At 42.5% G+C, this 27,061-nt stretch overlaps 1 protein-coding gene across 2 annotated transcripts in view; it reads right to left on the bottom strand.

Moving 5' to 3' along the window:
- Positions 1-27,061, bottom strand: part of ZNF423 (zinc finger protein 423) — a 229,895-nt gene that overhangs the window by 167,226 nt on the left and 35,608 nt on the right. For both annotated transcript variants that reach the window (XM_027732387.2, XM_027732393.2), the window contains one exon: positions 20,475-20,534. In XM_027732387.2, the coding sequence (XP_027588188.1) occupies positions 20,475-20,534 (60 nt within the window). The remainder of the gene's footprint in view (positions 1-20,474; positions 20,535-27,061) is intronic.

Raw genomic sequence — 27,061 nt, forward strand, 5'->3', positions numbered from 1 at the left:
GCTCTTTAACATTTCAAAAAATGTCTCTTTTAAACACTTGCATTTTGAACACAGGTGCCACCTCTCAATGGGCCAGGGCTCTCCTGTGAGCTGCTGTAAGCTGTGTGCTTGTACCCATACAAAGCTGCCAGAAACCTGCTCCAGCCGAGCAAACCAGGTCAGAGAGTGTGGATTGCATCCCAGCTGTAGGACCAGGACCAGGTATCAAAGGCAGCTCATTCCACACATTGAATCATCACTACATGCATCAAAAGCAAGCAGGTTTGGTGCTCTATCATGCAGTGCAGCACACCACTTTCTCACAGTTGTCAAACCACATGGGGTAAAGAAAAAAGGTGCCTAGCTGAAAAACAAAGAGCCTAAAAGGCTAATGCATGAAACACCACTACATGAGAGGGCAGAGTGAGTGCAACACAGGCACACAATCCTCCTGACACTCAGTCACCATGCAATGCTTCTCTCAGGCTGAAGAGATCTGTGCATCAGATCTTGCCTTCCCCCAACAAGAGATAAAAAACAATCATAATACCAAAAAAATTATTTGATCCAGCATGTAGTTAATGGTGTTGGCCTCCTAAGACTTACAACTTAATAAAATTGATCTCACTGCAGCACTGTAATGAAGAACAGTAGGATAAGGCTACCCTTGAACCATGAAAATTGCATATTGTTACCTCCTCATGCCCTCCTAGGGCTATGGCCGCTGCAGCCTCTCCAAGCTGTCATTTGTTGTGGCTCTGACAGCAGACTCCACTGACAAGCAGCAATGGTGGCTACAAGAGCTTCTTTTGAAAAGGCAAGGGAAGAGGGAGAATGCTCAGTGCTAGGTATCTCTCTGGATAATAACCTACAGGATAAATCACGGACTATACCAATAATACTATTTTGTGTGAAGTACATTAACAACAAAATACACAGAAGTCAGAGTCTCTAGGAAGCACACATGATAACATTTCACAACAGAGCCTTATTACACACCAGTATGTATTAAATCATACTGATTTCTAAGTAAGTGGGCAGTTCTCAGCATTCTTCATTAACTTAGCAAAGAACAACTATTTTGGTAGGGTACTGCACCTCCTCCTACATCTGCTGGCACATGCACTCTAAGAGAAAGGGGTTCCAAGCACACTCAGTGATAACTGGTGCCTGCACTGCCACTGCTCCTGCCGGCACCGCCACAGAATTGTTCATGACAGCCCTGCACGCCCCACAGCTGCCTCCCCTCAGCATCCCTGGGTTAGCTCACTACACCAACATTTCACAGGGAAAATGTTCATCTTCCTTCACTGATAGGATAGAGTTTTCTCAAATTAGCAGCAGTTTAAGAACACCTCAAGAATCTACCTGGAGTTTAAAGGCATGGAAGCTGGCAGGAGCACGGGGCAGAGGACTGGCAGCTCCTGCACCGTCCTTTGCTGTAGCACAGTCACAGACATCACACACAGAATGGGTAACACACGTAACTTCTTGCCTTGCAGTGCCTTGCTTTCACTTGAGCCCACCTAGATCTATACATAGTTGTCTCTATATGGCATAGAGATATACCATACATATATTTATAGATACATTATGTATGGTATAATTGCCCTGTTTTCTCCAGTGAAAACAAGGCTTCACCCTCTTTGCCTCCGTGAAAATCCAGCCTCGCTGCTGGGGTGTGTGTAGTAACTACAGGAACGATGCCTATTTATACAGACAGTCCTGGCCCCAAGCTCTCTAAACCTGTGTAACTATTTACTATCCAGCACCTGACCTGAAACCCATCAGCTTTGCTCAGTCAACCGTATCACACTCACATACACAAACTCACCCTACAGCCCTGGTTTTCTTGGATCAAGACTTCCACAGTATCCTTTAGTTGACATAGTGCAGAAGCCTTTTATTAAATGCTGTTAATTTTTTTATTGATCAAACTGTGAGCCATTTCATTTTCCATTATAGCGGAAATCTCCTATAGGAGCATTCAGATTAAGTTTCTTTATTCTGTCTCTAGTAGCATGTCACTTTTAATCAGTTTTCAGTTTCATTATTGCTTAAAAATTAGAAAGCAGTTTCTCTGTTCTTTATTGCTTTTTTTAAGTTTAGTTACTGAAGGGTTATTAAACTTGGAAAATATACAGACGGGCGTAATGTGCTAAATAAATTCCTCACTGTCTCTAACCAACTTTAACATTAGCTATTTTTTATAATTTTTAGGTTTATTTTCACTGAAAGACTGCTTGTAATTATTACTCATGTTCTCCCCAAACACTTATGTTACTAAAGTGTGAAATGTCTTCTAACACAAAGACAGTTCTCTGGAAAGTAATTACAAAAATGCATTCAGGGGCAATAATTTTATATTAACTGTCAGCAGCATACATCTTCTGAAAAGGCACTTGTTATGAAGGAATTATTTGTGTGGAATTTGAAGGCACTGAAGGCAAAGAAAAACTGCAGAAACGCATTAAATTGAAACTCCAGCTCCCTCATCAAGGGTCAGTTTATCTTCAAATCATTACCTTGAAGGCAACCCCACACCTTCCAAAGAGTCTATTAGAAAGACAATTTCAATTTATGCACAAATTGGACACAGTCTCCAGTTTTCGGTGTGGAACAATTTACACGCCCATTCTAAGGAAATTTCTGAGCAGCTAATTGAAAGAGATATGTCTGAAAATTATGGGCTTCCATTAACCTTTCACTGATGACACTAAAAATACTTGCTACTGATTTATGGGTAGTAACAAAAAAAGTGGCCTCAAAACTGACCAAGCACATTAAAAAGAAATCTGTGTCCGTAATGGCTACAAGAAAAGATTTAGCGAATATTTGACAGTAACTTCTAGCCTGTAGGCCAATAACTCAGTGAAAAATTTTTCAAAAGTGAAACCCAGTAACAGTGATTATGCATCACATGATTTTAAAAGTGGTTTTTAAAAAATCAAATAAGGAAATCACAAAAACACCACCAAACAGTAAAACTTCCTCTTAATCGTAATGTTTCAGCCTTTCTAGTGCTCTTACTAAAATGATTTAGATGTTACTATGTTATGTGACAAATGCACTTATACACCGAAAAGCGGACAAAGAGCTAAGTTATTATTATTTATTTGCATGCAAGCAGCAGTGGGATTGTACTTTATAGTGTTAACAGCACACAGTGTTTATCAGCTCTTCAGTGTCTGGCAGCCAGTTTAAGGGTGTAAATACGATGTAAACACTTCCCTGACACAAAAAGCACTGTAAGTGAATTTTAGAGAATGCAACGAAAGGCAGAGATCAGAGCTGTCCAGAGTGTGCCAAAGTGTTCCATTACTGCAGGACACTGCCCAGTTATTGATCTCAGTCCCCCCTCAGGCTGCCCTCCCTCTGCCCACTGGGGCTGGGGAGCAGACACTCCATCCCCCAGCAGGGCTGTGAGGACAGCAAGCACCCCTCTTCTGCACCTTAAAAAGGACACCTCCTCTCCTTGGAAAGGACAGGCTCAGAACCCTGTAGGTCTGCTCTGTATATATCTGTGTGGCATTCAAATCAAATAATGTCTTTGCACACAGCCACCCAAACTGCTCCACAATCATCAGCAGCAAACTCTCATCCACTCACTCAAAACGCGTGATTGTCGTGCAGTGGGTTATCTGCCTGTGGAAAAAAGATGCTGCTGTCCACTTCCAGATGCTTAAGGTGCATCTGAATGGGAGTGGAGTAAGTGCCACCTTCAGTTTGGATAATGAGGTTCAAATCAAACCAGGTCTAAAACCCATTTTAGATGCCCGCATTTTAGATATAAAATTCATTAATTTAAACAAGGAAATTAGGATGCAGCAAGTAATAACTTCAAAGTGAAGTGCATTTCTTCATAAAAATGTGCTTTTCACTCTTTCACGTGCAACTGCTAAATAATACTGACCATTGTACTCAAATAAGTATAAATTTTCAGAACAAAAATGGCACTTTAATTTTATGTAGGTATATTCATATCTCAATAAAACTCAACTTACTGTTTCTCAAGTCTCTGTTGAAGACAAGTGTCTCGTTTCCAGCAGTTACATGGAATTCCACTCACAGCTAACACAGGACATCTTAATCCCATTTTAATCCATAGGCATGATAAAGCCTTTCCTTTCTTTTAAGGAAATGGTGTGAATGATTTTTTTTGTGGGTTTTTTTTGGTTGTTTGCTTTTTTCTTTTACTTCAAGAGAAAGCCAGATATCTGTAAAACTTAAATCTATAGTTCCCTGAACAGACAGAAAATTCAGAAGGCTTAATAAAATTCACATGTGGCCTGTTATTGCAGCTGCATATCCAATGCAAAAATAAGGTATTGACTGATTCTGCTCAGAATAGCAGCTGCTGGAACTCTTTATTAAAATAAACCTGTGGATTTTCAAAGAGCAAAAAAATTGTAGATGATGTAATTTACCATAAGTTATAAATGCAACTATGTATTTCAGTGTTTGAAACCCCTTTGCCCATTTCAAAATGCAGATTCGTTTATCGTTCCTACAAAAGGTCCAGGACTTTGAATTGTCCTTTCTGCAGGGAAGTTCTGGTCCCAAAAGATTCACATCCTCAGTGTGCAGCTGTAGTGCAGGCACACAGGAGCAAGATGTAAGCAGAGCAAGAGCTCCATCCAAATTACTCTCTTAGGTCCCTGAATACATTTCTGTTCAAAATGCACTTTTCCCATGCTTGGAATATGGATTTGTTTAAAAATTATGCTGAAGAGGAATGCTTTTCACAACACAAACTGACAGGATCCTCCATGTAGCATTTACGTTCATCTTTTTATATCTATAAAAACTCCAGAACATTAGAACTGAGAAGGCAAGAGACAGAGCACTCTGCAAACCTTCAGGAACCAAGGGGTGGAACCGATACGGAGGTAAAAGATGGAACAAGAGCAAAAAACATACTCAGGCAGGAAGGAAAATACATGTAGGCAAATTAGAGAAAGCAATAATTATTTCACTGACCTTCTCATGGGTCTTGGTTTGCTCAGAACCTGCCTGGATCGTTTTCCATTGGGAATGACAAATGTGCAGCTGAAGGAGCATGAAAGGGACCCGCTCCTGCAATAACTGTGCCTGGAAGTCTTCAAAACTGTGATTAAAGACCTGAGAGGCTTCTGTGGGGCCGGGTTTGTGGAGTTAGGCTTCTCAGGTAAAACTGCTATTTATACCCAGGGTATAGAGGGTTGGACCTGAACCACAACGTAGCTGTGGTTGTTATGGCCTGATCAAATACCAAACATCATCTTGGGAAAAAACCTCACTGACTTTATCTCTACGGATCTGGTTTGCTCTGGAAAAAAGGTGCTCCAAATGCACCTGAGGAAAAAGTCAAATTTTCCCAAATGTATGCTCAGGTGTCTCTGCAACCAGTTACTGCTGGCAAAGACTCACACCTCTGCTCTATGGTGGCCTTCCAAGCTGGGCACTGCCAGCAATGCGAGCAGAAATTGGGAAAACAGCACCTTTACACTCCTCCAGCTAGAGCCTGGAGGGACATCTGCAGGTAGGCCAAGTGATTTAGGAGCCAAATACCCATAAGTGGCAACAGACTGTAGTAAGAACCCATGAAACTGGAAATTAATGAGAGTTAGGCACCTACGTGTCCAAATGGCTTCAGAAGAGCAGGGCTTTACAAGCTTTCTGAAAAAGTGCCCTCAGGTCTCATTATGCACAAGCTGCACAACCAGCACCAGGCTGGGCACAGGGTCCTGGTGCAGGGATTGGGACCACACAGTTAATGAATGTGAAAAAAAGGCAACTCTTATAACAAGATTCTCAACCAGAAAAGAGATAAGAAAGTCATATTATGCAGCACAGGAAAGGGAATTTAACAGGTGGCCAAGCTATTAAACAAGCGTCAGACTCTGCAGAAAGTCTTCCCTCCCGCATGCCCGTGGCCAGCTCCTGCTGCACAAACACACACCGCTCCTGTCCAGCACACTCCCCCAGGGGAGCAGCACAAGCCCACAAGGGGTGACTCAGAAAGTTTCCTGCCACTTTCTGCTTGTTGTCTCTTTCCTGGGTTTAAAACACGATGTGATTTTGGGCTGCGGGCTCAGTTACATTTCTGTTTGCTTTTAGAACAAGCCCGCATGCAAAAATTAATGTACCTCAGATTTCCCTTCCAATTTCTTTCCTTAATACCAAACTCTGAAGTCCTACACGTTTCATTTGACAAAGCCATTAATTCAGTAATTTCACATAATTAAATCGAGCAAAGCAGAGTATTTAAATTGGAGCTAAGTGAAATATACTTCTGTGCAGCTCATGCTGTTAGAATTGTGCTACATGCTATTCTGCTGCTGCTCATTTATTAATTTAGGATCGGCTGAAACGTGACACTGTGTAATAAGGAATGCATTGGCTTCAATGGAATTAGAAATAAAAAAAAATTATAAAAAAAAAAAAAAATCACAGAGGACAGTGAATGAAGCACCAAATGAAGTCAGTTAATCCCTCTGAATGAGCCCTCAGCAGAGCACTTCTTCACCCAGCTGAAGCCGGAACCCAGGATTGCACTTCCCCTGTGATAAATAATTTCTGGGTAGAGGTTTTCAGCTATTTATCCCTGGAATAAACAGTGAGCTGCACCAGTCCTCCAGTGTGGTGATCCTTTTAGCAGTGATAACACTTTTTCTCCTAACATCTTCCTGCATTTTTTCTTCTAGCCCTTTGCGGTAAAGAAAGTGCGAAAAGACATTTAAACGACTTAAAGCTAAAATGACTTTAAAGTCTGGTCTCCCTCAGCCCCTCCTCTCATTTGGCAGGTCCCTGGTGCCGGAGCAGGAGACAGCAGTGCAGTAACACAGCACCAGGAACTGGCAGAGCCCTCACATCTACCCTGAGGATGATGGATGGCAAAAAAAAAGAAATTAAAAGCACAGATAAAACCTGAAGTTCAGGTTTTTGCTGGCAAATGAGTAATAAAGGCAAAGAAATTAAGATGGCCAATAAGCCAAATAGTGGAACTTCTTTATGTAATTGCCTGAAGTCTCTCCAGAATATAGAGATGGGTTTTTTTTCCATTGGTGCTTTCTGCTTCTCAGATTTCTCATGAACTACCTTAATTGGGCTCCTCCAAGTACGCTGAAAGTTCCTCCACTTCTTCCTCAGCCCCGAAGGACACCTGTGAAAGGGCCAACCCTGGACTGCTCATGACAGCCCTCACCAGATACAGCTCATAATGAGCTGCTCCCACTAATGAAAAAGGGGGGGTAGGGGGGAGATATTGTTGCTGTTGTAATTAAGCTTGTGAAGAGTTTATTTGGAGAGAAATTAGATTTATTTACATGCTGCTTTGTTGCTGATGAAGCACCAGCTATTTGGGAGAACTTCTAATTAACCCTAATTTACTTGATGCGCTCTTTAGCAGCCCCATTCCCTGTGTACTTCGCCAAGGTAAAAAGTAGTAACTATAACAAAATCATCCATTTTTAAAAGGCACATTTCTTTGGGGGTGGGGAGGGGCAGTCCCAACCTTTTCCCTTAAGTTATGGAATTTGTGTTTTAGCTGCTGACTAGCAGGAAGATGCACAATTGACAACTTCATTCCTACTACACGGCTTTTTCAACAGCCAAACACCACGGCTCAGGCGGGCAGGGCCACCGCATTCCCAGCCCCATGGTGGGTATGGAAAAAGGGGTTAGGGGTTTGCTTCAGACCCTTCCACTGGATTTGCTGCTATCACAGTTAGGAGTCTATTTTTAAAGTACTTCCACTTCCTACATCCTGGGCCAGTTATACCGTCTGGCCGCAGCGTTCATTAACCAGATATAGTTTTAAAATATTTCATTACAGGATCAAGCTAAAAATCACTTAACTCTTATGATGTCTTTTCTCATTTAATAATTCACTGATGGTTCTGCTAAGCTTCTAGTGCCTGTGGTGTAGCCACGGGTTTATTTGCAACTCAGAAAGACATTTCAAAGACAACAGGTTTACAACCCCATTACATAAAAAATGCCCTAAAAAGTCACCAGTTTTTAAAAACATTTTGCAGAAAGAGCAACACCAATTCTTATTTTAATTTCACACACACAACACCTTGAACACTGAGCACCACTTTTTGGAAACAAAGGTGAAAAATGGAACATAAGTTAGTTCTATTATACAGAAGCACCTATGCTTTTTCATCACAGCCCAAAACCCGAGATGCAAGGAGCACTTGCAGAAGTGATATTCCTCATGTCTTCAACACTGCAGCTGCCTACACACACATTTTATAAAGAAAAATAATGAAGAAAAAAATGTGGATTTCTGCAACATCCTGTCCAGAAAAATGTTTTACCAATCTGGCTGTTACAAACTTGTACAAGATTTTTGCCTGAAATTCACCTCGATCAGAAAAGGTACATTTTTACTGCACAACCTTTTTTTTGCATAAAATTATTGACCAAATTCTGCTCTCAGTTTTGCTTTCCTTGTTGATTTTGTATATGTTTCCTGGATGTTACTGTGGAAATTTGGCAATATATGTATTTTGTTTAATACAATCAAAGAAGAAAAGCCAAATGCCTCTTACACAGAACATTTCTCATTCATTGGTCATCTGGACTTGTGTGCTAAACAGAGTCCAAATGAGCTGCTATCAAAGTTTAAGCCCAAGTTTTCTCAGTTTCAATATGGGACGCACATTCTGTACAAAGTAATGACAAGATGATAAACTGATCATTTCTCTGCAACTATTTGATTAAACCAACATGTAAAATTGAAATCTTCCCTATTGTCACTGAAAGAAGGACAGACTACTGACATCTTTTTTTAATATTGTCAAAATTTTGTAGAGGAAAACTTCAATTCAGAAAAGCATCTTGGAGACTAGTAAGCAAACTTCATAATAAAGAAAAGACACTGATCATTCTGTTGCTAGTTATATTTCCTGGATGTGTCAGCAAGAATGGCTTGACATAGCCCTTCTTGGGAGAAGGCTAATTCAAGTCCAAGTTACACATTTCGTTTAACAAAAACCATGAGTGAAACCAAGTCAAGATGAAACTAATCAGTCCATCAAAATGATACATTTATGAACCATGAAAACATCTGATTTCAGTATTTGGATAAGAAACAGTTACTTTGATTTTCTTCTGTGGATGGAAACAACCACTATTTCCACTTGCATTCACTTGTCTGACAAAATCAGGGCACAGGAATTTAGTGTCATTTAAGTCGCCTAGAGCCCTCATCCAAGCTAAATAAAACCAATAGGCACAAGTCCACACCACGCCCAGCTCAAGGAGTCCAAAAAGCCTCTCAATTACATGAGACCCAGGGAAAACCATCACTCCTTCTCCCAAAGGACCTGGACACCACGCTCCACCCCCCAGCTTTGTTTGGGGGCTGCAGGGGAGCAGGTAGCCCAGAGCTGTTGTCTTTCACTCTTTTAAAGATTCACACAACAGATGAAAATAAAATATGCACAGATAGAGCAACAAATCTAAACTTCAGAGTACTGTCAGAGGACTACTTCTGCCAGGGTGCTTCAGCCAGCCCCAGCTCACCACACACACAGAGGCACGCAACCAGCAAGTGCCCTCCCACTATATTTCTCTCAAATTGAAAATTCTCTCTGGCTTTGATTCAAACAGTCAGAGTTCTTAAAACACATACACAGAGATCTCACCATGCCAGGGGTTTTCTTTATCCAAGCAAAAGCTTCCAACCAATAGGGAAGAAATTTGCCGACAGGGTACCTCCATTTTATGCTGGCAAATAACTTGCTTCAGAAATGCTGCAGCTTACAGTGTTAGGGCATTTAGAGGGGAAACTGTGGGATGAAGTGGGATGTGAAATCCCATCATTCCACCACAAGGAAGAAGCACTGTTAAACATCTGAGTTTTCCTTTTGGAGTTTTGATAAGTTACTAAGAAAACATAACAGTGAACTCGCTGACTAGAATGCTGAAGTTTAAAAAAAAGCATGTTTTCTTTATTTATAATGATGCAATAAAATTTCACAGCTCTCAAAAGCACCTTTTGGGTTTGAAACACATAAGTAACACTTGCATATCGGTTTATTTGTAAAACATAAACTTCCACTGCTGCAGGAGCCTGGAATACAAGAGCTGAGAGCTGTGGCTCTCCCCTTTTCTGAAGAGAAATAACCAAACATTATATATCCAAACATTACACCTACAAGTTTCAATCCAGCAACAAAGGTGCTGAACTTTCCCTATCTAGAACATTACATCAGGAAAATATATTGCATGGATTCAATTCAAATGCATCAAAGCTTCCAACAAGAGTGGTTATTTTCAGCCAAATTACCAGGCTGCTGCTGAAGCACCAGTAAACTGAAGGACTCCTTGTCTGTCAGTCACAAACTGCCAACTTATCCTCAAGGAAACGCCAGGCTAAAACACGTACATCTAAATCCACACGTTGTTCAGCAGCGTTCAGAGTACTGTCATTCTGACTTACATGTTTACATTTTTGCTGCTAATTGATTCACCCCTTCTGAAGGAGTTGCCTTGAACAGGAGGCATCCCTTCCTTCTCCCCTTGCCCCCCCGCTCCAGCTTCATTACAACCCTGTGCTGTTGCCAAAATGAGATATTGCCTCATTTTTGGTACCATGCCCTTGAAGGCATCTTATTAGAAAAGACCATTTCTTAATTAACATTTTTGATCTTTAATCTATTACACATCCCTTTAATCCCATACGGAGGAGCTTTTGGCCCACTTCCGCGGCGTGGCGGTGGGAGGCAATAGGCTTGGCAATTTGTGCTGAGGGCTCTCTCCCAGCTGGGCTCCAGCACGGCCGGCTGCAGGGCTGGATGTGCTCTCACTGGTCAGCAGCAGACATTTGCATTTATTATTTTATTGCCTTTTATTTTTTTTTCATAAAGACTTTAGAGAGCCACCGCTCAGCATTAAAGCCAACAGGCAGAATGGGAAGCTTGCGGATGATATCAGACTTCACCAAGTGGCTGTCAAGCTCTTAAAATAACCAGCAAAACTCTAAGTGGGAGATTTAGTGGATCACCAACATGTGAAGTGTTAAGAAAAGTACAATGTTAAGTCCCTTACATCATTTTACTTGCAAATAATTACAGCAATTACAATGTGCTAACTGGCAATTAACATTACAGGCTTCACAACTCACCAGAATTTTTTAAAACACGCTGTGGCCCTATGTAAATTGTCTCTTTGGTACTTCTGATTTGGTGGCTGTATGAGCTAATGGCTACACATTAGCTCAGCAGATCTCAGAACAGAACTGTCCACGTGCCAGATAATTTAATTAGAGGCTTGATCTTGTCAGAGCTTTATGCAACACAGACTGTTTCCAAGCAAAGTGCGTGGGGTTTTTCCTTTCTCTTTAGTGTTTTGTGACTGTCTAATAATTTCTACTAACGAACACCAAAGCCATCCAAGGGAGGAAAGAGGCATGGCCAGAAACACACCAACAGGCAGGCACTCCAGTCCCAAGTGTGAGGATTTCAAAAATATGTAGAGCAAGGCACACTGAGCGCCTCTTCCACGCACACCCCAATCTACTGCCGGGTCTCTACACACATCTATTAAATCTTCATCACGCTGTACTCAGCCCCAAAGAAGACAAAGGTCACTTGTCTCCAAGTGAGAGCTATAGGGTATCTCAAATCTCATTATAAATGGTCCCACTTAGCAGTTTTCTCATTTGAATTTATACACAACAAATACAAGATTATGAGATGAGCTTCGTTTATTTTGACGATGACATTGTAATTCCTTGTAGCGAGACTGGAAAAAGGTGACTTTAGACACTAAATGACAAAAAGGCAAATATATCTTCTGCTTCCGGAAACTTAGGCTGTGTTAACTTTTTTAAAAATTCTTTTTTTTGTTGTTAGTATTTGGCCTTAATTTCTGTTTGCTACGCATTCTTATACTAGAGTAACAATACTTGTACCCTTGGTCCATGATAAGCTTAACAGGTCAAGACAATTAAACCAAAAATACAGTGGTAATGGTTACAAAACTTTTACAAGTCAGGTCAATGTTGAGCAAGACCCACTAGAGGTCCCTTCCAACCCAAATGATTCTAGTTTCCCATACTGAATAAGCAAAGATTATTTGGGCAAAGCATCATAAATTTCATGCAGTTTCTCACTGCAGAGTTTCATATCACTGTCCTTACACAACCCAGAATGCAAAGCAGTGGAGCTTGTTTATTCCATTTGTTTTTCTTCTTTTACAACCTTGTTTATAAAACCCCATTCTCACGACTGGCACAATTTGTTTTTTTCTCAAGAAGAATGATTACTGGGGATCCACCACTGTGGCATTATATTTTATTGATTTTTCTTGTTTAAGCAACAGGCCAATGTAATATATTCTGCTATTCCTGTTCTACATTTATTCAGGCTGGGAGCTTTGAGCTACCAGTTACAACTGCAAAGTATAAACCAGTCAAAGGAGAACAAGTTTCTGTGAAAACCAAAGAAATTGTTCACCAGGAGACTTTCCTTCAACTCTTCAGCTGTCTGCTTTTACAAAGGTAAAACCCACTGCAATGGCTCCCTGTAGTGGCATGGTTTCAGCTTCCCTCACTCCTACCAGCCAGACAAGGCAGACTTGGAAAAGCAAAGCCACTGACCTGCAGAAATGGCTCAAAGCAAGATAGGCTGGCAAGTGCCCATCAGTTCTGACGCCAGAACCCTTTGGGAAGGTCAACCTGCAGACAGTGCACACTGCATGATGCAAAGACAAAGTAGTACGGATATGGGGCACAAGGAAGACTTCCTACTAGGTTGGGAGGCTGAATTAGCATTTGCAAAGTGCTTTGAGATCCTACATAAAAATATTTGCTGAAATAAGCTCTAGGAAGCATATTTGCCTGACCATTCTGTGTGCTTCTATCCTCGAATCTGCAGATTAGCAAATCCAGAGTGCAGCAGAATTGGATAAATTAAAGATGAGAAGGATTTATCAGGTGATCTTATCCGTCCCTCTGCTAATGTAAGACCATTCCTACAGTGTATTTTCAGGCACTTTGTCCAGTCCAGTTTGTAAATGACTGAAGTGATAGGAGATAATACCAGGCTATTAGATCCCACTACCAGGAAATGTTTCCTGATGTTCAGCCTAGCATCTCCTGTGCCCATTACTGCTAGTTGTGTCCCTGAAGGCTATTGTAAACAACAGATATAATTTTTACCTAAAAACACAGAAAATGTTCATCTAATCACAGCCCTTCACTTGGGCAGCACAGGAGAACAAGGTAGCACCACTGAAAGAAACACAGGAAGGGAGAGCAGGAGCACGAAGAAGATGGAGGGTGCTCCCTCCAGCTCAATGGCAGCATCCTCCACCAGGATGTTCATACCTGGGAGAGACCCGGGTGCAAACAAGGGATGGAGAGCCAGGAAGGCTGCACCTGAGGGTCCACCCATGAAAGTGCCTTCAGTCAATGCAAGGAAATGAAACACAGCGTTACAGTCTCCCAGCACATAAAGTGCCAACAGGCACACCTTTTTTTTTTTTTGTCCTAGGGAGAAAAACACTGGCAAGACAGGGACACGAACCTGTGGAGGATGTCCCCTGCCCACCCCAGAAGGATACATCAGTATGCAACCATCCATGTCGGTGGTGAATGCCCCTGACACAAGACCCTATGGGAACATCCCCAGATCCAAAGCAGCCCCACACCAGCAGATACATCAAGCTTACAAGACTTCAGATGAGGTTATCCTGATGACCCCAGAGATACTCCCAGATTTACTGAAACATTGCTGTCCACTACCAGTCCTGATGCACTGCTGGCATCCCAGTGCACACCAGTCCACGGCCCCTTGCCAGCATGGCCAGGCAGGGGCTGTGATCCTGCAGCCTGCAGGAATCCTCTCCTTTACAGATGTTGCTTGTAGCAATGAGGAGCACTCCTTTAGGCACTGAGAAGCTCGGGAACGTCAATGACACACTGCAATACACCACACTTGCTCAGCTTCCTTCCAACAGACCAGCTTTCCAGCATACATTGTCTTTAAGAAGCCGGGGAACAGGAGCGTGATGGGGTAGGGGGAGCACTCGATAGCTCACTTTGAAATGAGCTTTTCTTTCCTCGCCTCTTTCACCATGGAAATTAATTCTCCTCCTCTGTGCTATCGCTATAATTTTCCCAATTAACATTTTTAATAGTAAGTATTTTCTAGGAAACGCCGTAATACACAGGTGTGTGCTTCTAATTTAAATACTGACACCCATGCTGTGTTCACATCTGAAGATCGCTCCTTCTTGCCAGAGATTCCCTCCCCAAACAAGAGGGGAACACCTATGGTGCTGCACCCCCAGAGATGCCTCAGCAGGTCGGCGGGGCGGCTGTTCCCGTGACAGGCGCGTGTGTCGGCTGTGCTGCACCGCACACCACCGCGAACCTCCGCTTGTACTCCTCCTGTCCCTGAAGGTGCTACAGCTGCGGGATGTCATTTGGACTTTGGGGACCTCTGGGGACCCCCTGTCACTCCAGCCAACAGCCTCCTCCTGCAGCACCATGTCCCACATCCCACGAGTGCTGGGAGCAGAGACCTGCTCACAGGCAGCCCCTGTGGCTGCAGATGCAGAGTTGTGTCCTGAGCTCCTACAAACAGAGTAATCTGGGAAGGGTTTATAATTATTTGTATTGCTTCTTTCTGTATGATCCAGCTTCAAAAACATCTTACACCTGTCTTGGATGTTCATCCACTACCACGTTATCCTGCACTTTCTATCACTTCACCTTCTGTTTGAAAAGACACTGTCAAAAGTACTTTCTTAAATATATATATACACATCTACATAAAAATTAGTATTTATAAGTAAAAGGTTGATGTTAAAAATTAAGTTTTATGACAAGGAAATGAGAATTATTTTTTTACTTTCTCTTCTAAAAGGATACATTACAGTGTAACATCGTAAAAATCTACACATTACCAAGGAAAATAAAAGTTCAAATGAGAATAAATAAGGAATGCAGCAACCAGAGCTGCAAACTTCCCCAGGTTTTTTTTCTAGTTTGCATTTATTTGGGCTTTGGATGCTTCCAAAGCAGATATTTAGCCTCAGACTATACTGACTGGGCTGCATCTTGCAGGTCCATGCAGTGACAAGGATGTCACTTGTAAGAAAGCCAACCAGGTGAGATCAAACATCTCACAGTAGATTGAAAAAATACCCAACTAAGAAAGTTACCAAAGTTTCTCAAGTTCTTTGCTAAGTTCAAAGGTTTGTTTCTTTGGAAATCCTTATGCACTCTAATCAGAATCTTCTCATATTGATTGACTAATGAAATCAGCTTTTAGAAGATGTCTGAGCTTGTGAAGGCACTCAGCACAGGTAATTTCAGAGTACTTGCAAAATAACATGTTTCTAATGCCCACTGAATTGTGACCGACCTCTTCAGTTCTCTGCAGCAGAGATCCTAGAATTTCATGTTGTGAGTGTTTGGAAGGGTTCATTCAGCATTCTGCATTTAGAAGTCCAATGACACATTATACAATACATGTAGAAATAGAGAAAAAGAGCTTTGGAGTCTCTCTCATCCAGAACTCCCTGCTTTGCTCCCCGTACCCAGCGGGTCATGTGGCTGGAGCAGGACCAGCTGGGGCTCTGTGGGAGCTGCCAGGGGGACATGAGCAGAGGGCAGGGACAGCCCTGGGTACTGGGAGACCACAAGGGATGGTGAGGATGGTGGTCTTGGTGGCCTCCAGGCAGTGGATCATGCAAGCCCAGGGTGCTGGAGAACGGCTGAGGGGACAACAGCCCCCGAAGCCAAAACAGGCCTCCCAAAGGGGAAAGGTGAGGAAGGAGAACACATTTTCTGTAGCTTATTGCAATAAACAGAAAATGGGGAAAAGTTAACACATGAATACTCGCTCAGCAGCAAGTCTCTGCTTGCTTCATGAGATCCCAGCTTTCTCATCCATTCTGCTGCTTTGGAAGCCAAAATTAAACCCAACCCTACAGAAAAGTTAGAGGAGAAAAAAACCCTCAATGCTCATGGAGCAGACAATGCAGTACCAGGATCAGAAGACCAATGGTGGAGGACAACACAGGGAACAACCAGGAGGGAACAGGCAGGGAGAGCCCTGAGCAGCAGAGATGGCATTACAAACACCCCAGCATGGGCTCTGGTAGCCCTGAGGAAAAAATAAGTATCCAAACTGTGTCAAGATGTTCCTCCTCTGGAGATACCAAGTGAAAATTTTGATTTACATAGCTGGGAGATGCCATGCATAACAGAAAAGAGGGGGAAAAGAGTGACCACAGAGTGGTTTTCCTTTATTTCGTGGTTCATTTCTGAAAAGCTGCTGCTTCCCCTTTTCTTTTCTTTTTTTCCTCCAGGAAGGAGGGAAACTTTAAAACAAATTGCAGAAAGCAATTAAAAATCCTACAGTAGTGTACTGTATAAAACAAGCATGGGGGAGAAATCTTAATGGAAAAACATCAAGTATCTGTGTCTTAAAATGCTGTGGGGTTTTTTTTTCCCATGCTGTGCTGTGTTAACGTGTCCCTCACACGTGTGCCCAGCTGCTGCAGCGAGCTCGGCGGCAGGGACAGGAAATTTGGAGCTAATGGGGGAAGCAGAGAATACCAACCTGTAATTTATTTTTTTGATTTCTGGAACGTTACAATTGAATTACACTAATGTTGTGTGCTAAGGGATGGTTGGGCACTGTGTTGGAGGGGCCCTTCCCGTCGCAAACACTGCAAAGAACCCCCCATGCTCTGCAAACACATGTGCACAGAGACTCAGTCAGTGCCATTTGTCCTCAGCACTCAGGCCACGATTCACAGTTTTCTGTTTCCCAAACTCTTTCCTGATCAGTACTGTAAAATGTAGCTGCACAGAAAAAAAAGATACCTTCAGTTACCTCAAAAGCAGACACAAAAAAATTAGGCTTTTAGGTCTGCAGGCTCCTAAGGAGAAGACAGAATCTGCTCTGTTTGCCCCAGACAATTCAGCCAAGATTCCCTGGGGCCTCACAGTCAGGCTAATGAGAAACTCCCCAGCAACCCCCATATAAAATGCTTTCATAGGTCTTTAAAATGCCTTAAATTCTCTATATATTTGGTAAGACTTTTTACTTCTTTAAAATGTCCCTTGTTACTCCTCAAGATAATACCCTCGTGATGTATTGTAACAGCAATGCAGCATTGTCTGACCAGACCCTTGCTTTGCAAGTATTGAATCTTATTTTCCTCGTGGCCTCAAAGCAGCCAAAAACCCTTTTGAAAAGCAGAGGTGGGCGCTTGCCTGGCCCCCTGACAGCCCTGCCCAGTCCACCCCCTCTGACACCTTCAGAGTAGGACAGACAGGCTGCAAGGGCTGCACGTGCTGTTAAGGGGGAAAAGCAGGGGGAAGGAGAACTCAGCTGTACTTCTCTGGAACAGAAAACATCTCTGCCTCTTACACAGCAAAACACTACTGGATGTGCTATTTGACAGCAAGCTAAACCCTCTGATTACGAGAGGAAAGGAAAGCTTTTTTCCTTCCTTTTACATTAAGGAAAAAAATGTTTACAAGACCTGAAGAGGAAGGAAATTCGCTATATGCCCATTGTTAAACAGCACTGGTGGATACCCAGATTATTCACCCTGGTGCAAGGGCAACCTCTGCCTTTTCTATGTTTTCTTGATTCTCTAGATTATTATGTACGCACATAAGTTGTGGTTATTACAAAAAAAAGTAATACAACTATTTCTAGTTGTATTTAAAGTACTGGAATAAATTCCTCAGTGCAGCTATGCCACGGGTTGGATTCCTGCACAGCGTTTTGCCTTTGGAGTTTTTACCAGGAACAAGCAGTTACGCCAGAGCAAACAGCAATTTGTGCACACACTCTGCCACAGGAAGAAGGATGGTGTCCTGCACTAAGCCATCACTGAACAGACCCATCTGAGCACAGGATTTCTGTTGCCATTGTGTCCACTGCCAAATTTCCGTGAGCTGCACTAAGCAGCTCCCATGAGCAGCTCAGTGCCACAGTCCAGTCATGGATGCACAGACCACACACCTTCAGTACACGTCAGGAGCAGAGAAGCCCCACCAAGAGACACAGAGCTTGGGCCCCCGTGTTTGGCACATTGTGCTCTGCACCTACAAACACTGAGGACAGATGGTTGTCACAGCTACCTGGACAAGACCCATGGCTGCAGATTCAACTCGTACTCACAAAGAAAATTCCAGTATAGCTTCCACTGGTTAGATGAACCAAATAAATACAGCTGCAAAAGCTCTTCGTTTTCCCCACAGATGCACCTACATAAATATTTTGCTAATATAAATATATAAATACATACTTTTTAAAAGTTTAAAGTTTACAGTATACCTGCTCTTGCAGTCCTTATATACCACCCAATCCTGGGACTGCCACTGCCCCAGCCCACAGCAGCTGTGCAGACTGCCAACAGCATTTTTCAGAAGTCGTTTTGTATGTGTTTGCACACACACAGAGATGTACAAACACATACAGGAGAAGAAGGGAGAGAAATATGTTAATTTGAAACATCTGGCAAAAGTTTCAGAGTTAACAAGTCCCAGGTTTGGCTTTTTGGTTGTTTTTTTTTTTTTTTTTTTCTGGGGGGGGTCAAGGAAGGGGAGGCAATTTTGTCATTTTGGGCCAGGGAAGGAAGGGGCATGAAACAAGAAATTGAAGTGTGTTTTTTCACCCTTTATTGAACTTCAACATCACACTACTGGAGCTAATGCAAACAGGAAGATCATAAAAGAACATAATGAAAGTCTCGCACACTGGGACTGAGGGACTGGTTTCAGTTACTGAATATAGCTGTGGAGGCACCACACAAGAGCCAGCGACTCCACGCAGCCACACCACCACTGGCTTTTTGAGCTTTTTCTATGCAGTTCCTCAATCATATTCCAGCCTGCAACCTCTGTCCCATCCACTGTGTCCTGTCTTGATAGGATGCTGTATTGCATCTTTATAAACATAAAAGATTGACATCTGTAGCTACTAAATGCATTAAGAGGAAAATCCCCCAATTAGCACACATTTTCCTTAAGCTGCCATAAATCATGCATACAATACATTTTATCCCACACCCAACATCTTGAATGAGAACTGTAATTGTGGGAGCAAATGAAGAAAAATGGAGACTCAAACTAATTTGGAAAAAGCCTTTTGCAGTCTTTTACTTAAGGCATAGTCACCAATACCAACAGAAATATGAAATTAACTCCTGCTCTGCAGAGAAATGGTTTTTCGTTACTGTTTTGAACCTCAGCCTATTGTGACTTTAATACAGTTCAAGACTTGTGATAGATAACACCGGTAACTCCGCTCTGCTGCTGCTTGAGACGAAGGTCAAGCGAGAGAGCTGGCGAGTGCTCTTTTCATGCACCGTTAGCTCCAGGCACAAAGGGGCCTTCGACATCACAGCTGGGGGTTTGCAGCAGCAGCAGCAATATTTGCTATCAGAGACTAGTGAAAACACAAACCCTTCTGAACAGCCGTAGCACCCAGAGAAGATGCACCCAGTGCAGCTGAGAGCGCGGTCGGTGCGAAGGGAAATGCCACAAAATGCCACACAAAGGCATTTTGTGCCTTCGAGACCAGCTAGATGCTCACTTCAGTAAGAAAGCCTCTCCTGTGAGCCAGTCTCCCTGTGACTCTTTTATAAAAACCCACCTAACCAGGAATGCAGCACCATTGTTAATTTTCATACTACTGCTCAGTTTCCGAGCTGTTTTTCACGTTGCTGGTGAGCTTTTAAGAGAATACCATTGCACAGTCCGACGTGGAGAGAGCACAGAAATAGACTTAGTGGCTTCAGAGTCAAAAATATTCTGGGATCTCATAAATGTTAAAGACAGTAAAATATCTTTACACAGGGCACGAACAGTGACTGAGATGTAGCTAGTTCCTTTGAACACAAACTATTCTGACATGTAACCTCACATTTACGTTATCGATACATATTACACAGACAAACTTGATTTATCCTGTTCAGTTTCTTGAGGCTCTTTTTATTCAAATTATCGATGTACCACAGATGAACAAGCCCCAGACACACGTTTAAGTGATATTACTGTCAAGCAGACCAAAAGTTCGTTCAAATTTTGCCTTTCTACCATGGCAATGTACCACTTTTATTCTCCAGCTCTGACAGTACTTTCCAATTTCCTTGGAGAGGAGAAATACGCACATTCCAGTTGAGACCGAGGTTTAAAATTCCTATTAAAGCAGCTTTTATGTAATTAGATTGGAATGAATGTGTAACAGTGCCCATTGCAGAAAACTTCAAAGTGGTTATACTGGAGAAATCACAACCCGTTTCAGTGTGCCCACAAGAAGAAAGAATGGCTCTCTGGAGGATAAGAGTATATTAGTCTCTGTGTGTAATAGATTTTATTGACCATATGGAACTGATATAAAAATTGTGTTGCAGTGGGTAGTCTTGGATTTGAGACAGGAATGTGACATACAAAATACAGTTCCTGTAAAAAGCCTGGCAGCTTTCTGGCAGTTTTTGCAATCAGAAGAACCTAAAATATTTACCTGATTGAGTCACTGACGAGTCCCAGGTCAAAGCAAAATCTGAAGATTCACCCTCTTCAACTGAAAAAGAACAAAAATAAGTTGTGATTGCTAAAACAAACCAACTGGAAAGCAAAGTCATTAGAAAACTAGGTCCACTATGACATTAAGTATTAAAACAGGCTTCTGCACTGCTAAAAAAGAACTCACTGTTTTCTATAAAATAATTCATAAGGTAGAAATTTAGTAAAGAGATTTTTCCCTACTTTTTAACCTAAATATGGGATTTGTGTTTGCAGTTTTCTTCCTGAACAGGTAACAGTACGTTCACGTGAAATTTTAATAGAGGTTTAAATACCACTAACTGCTAAGTACTCAGATTTGAAATTTTGTATATTCACAACAACTTGCACGTGCCAAAATGCCATTGCAAATGCAGAGGTTGTTTTTGAAATTTATGTTTCAAAAGATCATAGTAAAGAACTGTCCTGTGAAGGAAAAATTGCCTGACTTACATCATTCTAACATACTAACATATCAGCCATATTCAAAAACTAGTGATATCTTCAGGTTTTTTCAGAGTTAAAAAATACTATTATGATCTACAACCACGTTCTGTGATATGGCAGTCACAAATAACTGCTTTTAAGGTTTGTTGATGTGAAAGCTGTCTGAACCAGGTGCTCAGTACTTGCAAGTAATGTAGCTAAAACCTTCTGACTGTTAAGAATTATAAAACATCATTTGATTCTTACATTCTTCAAAATAACTAAGAGAACAGACAACAACAAGGTGGGTAAGCAAGTGCCTGATCCTGCTGTTACTGAAATCAGTGGCAGTTTTAGTAATGTCAGCCTGGGCCTTTTTAAAGTAGTAACTGCACAAATTCTTCTTTGGAGTTGCAAAAGTTGGTCACCATCACCATTCTGTCACCAAACCCTGACACCAAAAAAATTTAAATCACAGGTCTTTATTTTCTGATTAAAAGTATCTACTCCATGGACTGGACAATCTCTCACCATTTTATCTACATTATGCTGGATTCAAATACACATTCTATTGAAATCTGCAACTGAAACCCAAACCATATTGCAAAGCCACAAGCACAGCCCCTGTTGACCAGATATTACCCTATATGCTCAGGCCTGGAACCTGCTCCAGCCATTACGTCAACTGAATATTTACATTTGCATCACAAGAGTCTCGATTTTATGCTTTCGTCCCTTTTCTTTTTTCCCCCCAATCCAGTATGGAATTCTGGCATCCTGTAAGCTTATCTATCAGGTTGATATTAGTGGTGACATCATATGGCATTAGGAACAGAGAATATAATTTACATAGGCAATACCTTGACAAATGTATTTTTATGTTCAAACCATAAACCCACAGAAGGGCACAGCTCCGGTTCCCTTAGTCTGCATGTTTACTAATGGAGGAACATGGAATTCAGCCCCCTCATTGGAGAAATCATTCTTGAGACATGGTTATACTTTTTTCAAAGTCTGTGTTAGCATAGAGGCCGTGTCACATAATATTAAATTCCAGAATGACAGAGGAAAAACAAGAGGCAAAGCTACAGGCTTATTGAAGGCATTATCAGTCCTATTCCCTGACGATGGCAGAGCCAGCTTGGCTCACACTTGCTCCCTCCAAGGGGCTCACCTACCATTTTGTGTTCTCTGAACCACCATCTTGATTCCATTTTTGACCCACCTCGTAACAGAAAAACTCTGGACATAGTTATTCTAAGTACCATTTCACTCTAACACAAATGCATGTCTGGTTTTAACATCAAAATCTATATACATCTGGGAGGTTTCTGCTCCAAAACTAAATAAGCTAAGTTAGAAATTCATGTACTTTACTCAAAACAGACAAGTGGAATGTTTTAATTTTATTTTATCCTTGACTGCTTTTTGGTTGTCTTGCTTAGAGAGTTTTCTACATTACTACTTTTATGCTGAGGGTTTTTTTTTTTTTTATTTCTTTACATTTTATCTTGGAAAGAGACATTAAAAAAAAGAAACCGGTCTGCTAAAAATACATAAAGGCGATAAATTCAGTCCTAGTCAAGGAGCAGTATATGGGATCAGCACTGGTCACTGACAATTTTAGCAACACACTGACTTTCATGTTGGTTAAACACTGAAGGCTGCTCCAGTCCTTGAGCTGCTGTAGGGCAGCTGGCTCCAGCACGTAACAAAACCACGGTTTTTGGAATCCCTTAAATGAGGGCAAAGGTTTGAATCAGCCTCTGTTGGCATTAATTTGCTTTGCTCCCTAATGACTGAAAAGGGGACAGAGAACATATACGTGAAGACGACGGCACTGAAATTCACTTTATGTTATTGCAGTCATGGTTTCAGGTTCTCCCGCTCTATTTGCACAGACCCACCACAGAGCTGACAGTGCTGCATCCCAGTGGAAAGAGGAGGCTGGGGGGATGGAGCTTAGGCACAGGCACATTGCCCCACAGCTGCTCCTCACAACACTTTGCTTTTTCATTTTTAATTTCTGTAATTCTTTTAAGCAAACATCATCTTTCGTAGGATAAACTGTAAGGAAACGTCACAGCCAAGTTTACTCCAAGAGGAGTGGCTGTATCAACTGACCCAAGCACCTGATCCTTGCCTGCCCATCCATCCACCCACCAAGCCAGGCAGTGGGCAGAGAAACAAGGAGCAAAAGCAGCCACATCAAAAAAAAAAAGGTTGAAAGATTGTGACTATACACCCATGAGATTAAGAAGGTCCAGAGGCTTGGAGGGGAAGGATGCCTGTGAGGCTGAAGCAAAAAAATAGGTGACCAGGCTTTGTCACCGACACCAAATGTAAATGTAGGGAGACACTTAATCCCATGTGCTTCTGCTCCCTCTCCATAATGGGCATAAAACCAAGAGCTGAGAGGTTCCTCTGTGGCAGCCTTAATCTTCTGGATATAAATTATTATTTAAGGGGCCAGCATTTGAAGTGGTGTCACTGCTGGCTTTACCTCAGCCTCGGCAACGAGCAGAAGCCACAGAAGTCAGTGGGAAATAGAATTGGTTTCTTCCTCCCAAAGCCAACTTTGACACCAAACATTTGCAGCTAAAATTCGCTCTCAGTTGCACATCTCTGTTGCTGGACTCATAGGGAAGCAGGAGGAGCTTTCCTGGGCTGGTTGGAGATGTGGGGACATGATGCTCTGCATGGAGGGCAGAGGAGTCCCACAGATCCCCATCTGGGGACAGACCCACTGGGGACGGCCTTAGGGCTTGGCCAGCCCTCCCTAGAAGGGCAGAGTGGGTCCAAAAGAGATTTTGCTGCTACAGCTGTGAAGGGATTTCCAGGTCTCACTACTGAGAACCAAATCAAAACCACCCATAGTCCATAAAATTAGCCAGGGAGTAATTCACTTAAATTGATTTTTCAGTTTCTTAATGTTTTTGTCATCGTTCCTTGAAACCTAGATTGGCTCAAGTGAACACTGTGTATTAACATTCACTTTGTGGATGCCGTTACTTAAGTTGTGACACTGGGCAAAAAAAGCCAGTGAAGAGGTACAAAGCATTCAACACAATTACTCTCAAAATACACTGTAAAATAATTCCCATTTCATTAGCAGGAAAATATGTTGTCTGAGACACACCAGACACACTTGTAACTACCAAAGTCAAGAACTAGACACTTCCATCTGTGCTAGTTAATCACTCTGAATGTATGAACACACGAGTCCACAGGGCTGATGTTCAGCATGGACAGGAGCCACCCACGTGCCTGAAACACTCTGCAGCTTGGGAAAATTCCCACAGGAAACAGCAGCACCATTCAAGACTGAGAACCGCAATTGTAAAAGCAACTAGAGATCTCGTATCAGTTCTAACTACTTTATGGGAGTCCTGGTGACAAAACGGTGAAGGCACAGCATTTCATGACATTTTGGAGGCATTTCATACTGGGCACTGAAAATGGAGACACACAAAATCACTGATGTTAAGCTTTGGCCAGAATGTCCACATGTGCACTTCACATGGGTTTTTTGTTGGATTCTTCCAATTTTCCTTTACAAGCTCACCTTATTTTCTGCCCAAATTACAGAGTGTGCCCACACATTAAGCCATGGTTGGAATACAGAAGTTGCTATGCAAGTACACGCTTACTCTGGTCTCTGTCTGCTCTCTCCATCCATCCAAACAATCGGTTTAAAATGCTTTGGAAATGAGTATTTTTACTTCTTCAGTAGTACAGAGACAATACAGCAAGGGGACAGAAGTTTGGACCTACTCTGCTCCATGTGTCATTGACATAGTGACACCCAAAGTGCAACACACTGCACCAACAGAGGGGGTAGGCGTGGCTCTTGGTGCCAAATTCACTATGCAGTTTATTAGAAAAAAAATGGGCAAGAAACAGTTTCAAAGTCAAGCACTAAACCTTGATAGCCACACTGGAAGCACTATATTTCTATTTTTAAAGCATTAACTTTTTTTCTTCTCTTTTGTAAATGATCCATAGTATTTGCCAGCACACAGAGATAAAATACTGCAAGTAAAAAAGAGACACTTCTTTAGCTGCATCCTTCAGGGTGATGAATATAGGATGGTTATAGGAAACTCACCCAAGAGCATGCCTGCTGTAACAGCTGTGTCTTCAGTGAAATCTGAGGGCATCTATGAAGCTGAAACCCTTCAGGACAGCTGGGTTTGACTTGTGAATAGGTTTGTTCTGGCAGCATAGAAATTTTTATTGTTAGTCAACTCAAAAGATCATTAAGTTTGTGCACTGCCCACCCGAGGTCTGGTGCAGGGAGGTCATTGCTGACAGTGGGAGGACACGTCTGCCTCCACTGCCCATTCTGCCCCAGCACAGGGAGGACTCACTGCTGTCATGCCTGGAGAAGACCTGTGTTCTCCTCCAACTGGGTGTGGGGCCCAAATGCAAGAGACAGATCAAGAACTGGGCTGACATGGGGAAGAACTGTGGGCAATAGTAACATCACAATCCAGCACTCCTGCACACGCCAAATATTTGCATTTTGCCCGCTTGTCTCAGATGTTCTCCAAGGAGGTTTATTTAATTGCTAGGTCACGAGTGCTGCAGGCTCAAAGATTTCAGTTCTTTGTGCTCAGAGAAACTTCTGAAAGGATTCAGCATCCATTCCCCTAAGAGTGGGAACATCTATTTATGGGGCTACCATTACCTGAACTCCATTCACAGTCACAGTGCTTATTTAACACTTTATCACTCCCAGGAAAGAAGTTAACCTTATCAAAGTAAGATGCTTCTGCACCAAATGTTGATTTCTAGATGCAATCAAGCTTTACAAGTGAGCAACAGCCCCTCAGTAATTCAGATGGCATGTGTATGCTCCCTTATCCTATTACACAGGCTTCAAGGACCACAAGGACCAGTTTAACACTTCCCATAATATGAAAATGCCATAGTATGCTAACTAAAACGTCAGGAACTGTGACAGTGTGACAAACTACTATGAAATCCAATGGCTTACAAGCAAGTTCCCCAGCTGATGGGGGAACCTTCCTGAATCAGGGCTGTTACCAAGCGCTGCATTCAGGATCAGGGTCATCCCTCACCTGTCAGCAGGTGAAAACACCAGGTACAAAATAGTTTGAGTGCACAAAATGCTGGTGCCACTTTTGGAGGATTTTGTCAGACTGTTGGTGACAGAAAGCTCTCAGATAAACCTGGGGAAATCTCACCAATTCCTGTGTATTAGCTGTAATGTACGTGTCAAGACTCACAGCCTTCCCTCCAGAGAAATACTCCAGCACCAATCCGCACTGTAAGCCTGTCACACATTAATCACATCTTCTCCCTGCCCTAGCTGTAGGTACTCACACACAGGAGCTCTGTGATCTTCCGTAATCTTCAGGCTCCTTCACCACCTTTCAGACACACATCTCCGTGCTGTCCTACCCAGCCTTCGCTCCGTCCCTCCCATCACATGAAATTACACACTCCCAAATCAGTGTAGGACACAGAACAGCCCCATCCGACCACCATTCATCTGCCGCCACTCATCCCACAGCACTTGCAGCCTGGGATTTCATACAGTGCTCTTAATCCTGCAAAATGCAGAGCAGCTTCCAGTTCCACAAACTCAAAGGTTGCTGAGGATGCTCAAACTTTGGGGGCTGAGGATTGTAAATTATTCAGTTTCCAGCTGCTTGGCAGGGCAGGAGCACAAAGGGTGTTAACAACCTTTACACTTTAAATAGCCTGGTATTTTCCCCACACATCTACATTCTGTTCTTTGGAGAGGTGCAGATAGGCTCATTCCTTAAACTGAAAGAGGAGAATACCTCTGCTCCACTCAGCCTGCTGCCCAGAGAGGTTCAGCTCTGCACAGCACACAGAACTGCTACCACAGCTAGCAGTGGCAAAGGTTTGGAAATGGCTACTTGGAGCAGAAGCCAGCTAAACCCTTCTGTTCAGATCACCCCCCAGTTTGGTGTAAGGCTTTCCTGCTCTCCTGCTCTGATGTTCTCTGTCAGATTCTCCATCTCCTAATACCGGTGAGACAAAAGTCTGCTGGACACAAAAACCTGCCGAAGGAGGGAAGGAGCAGGATGAAGGACAGCCCCGTTTGTTTTTAGAGGCAGCGCCGCT

Source organism: Pipra filicauda, unplaced genomic scaffold (genome assembly GCF_003945595.2).
Source record: "Pipra filicauda isolate LSUMZ 115617 unplaced genomic scaffold, ASM394559v2 scaffold46_size3722508_pilon, whole genome shotgun sequence".
Taxonomy (NCBI): domain Eukaryota; kingdom Metazoa; phylum Chordata; class Aves; order Passeriformes; family Pipridae; genus Pipra; species Pipra filicauda.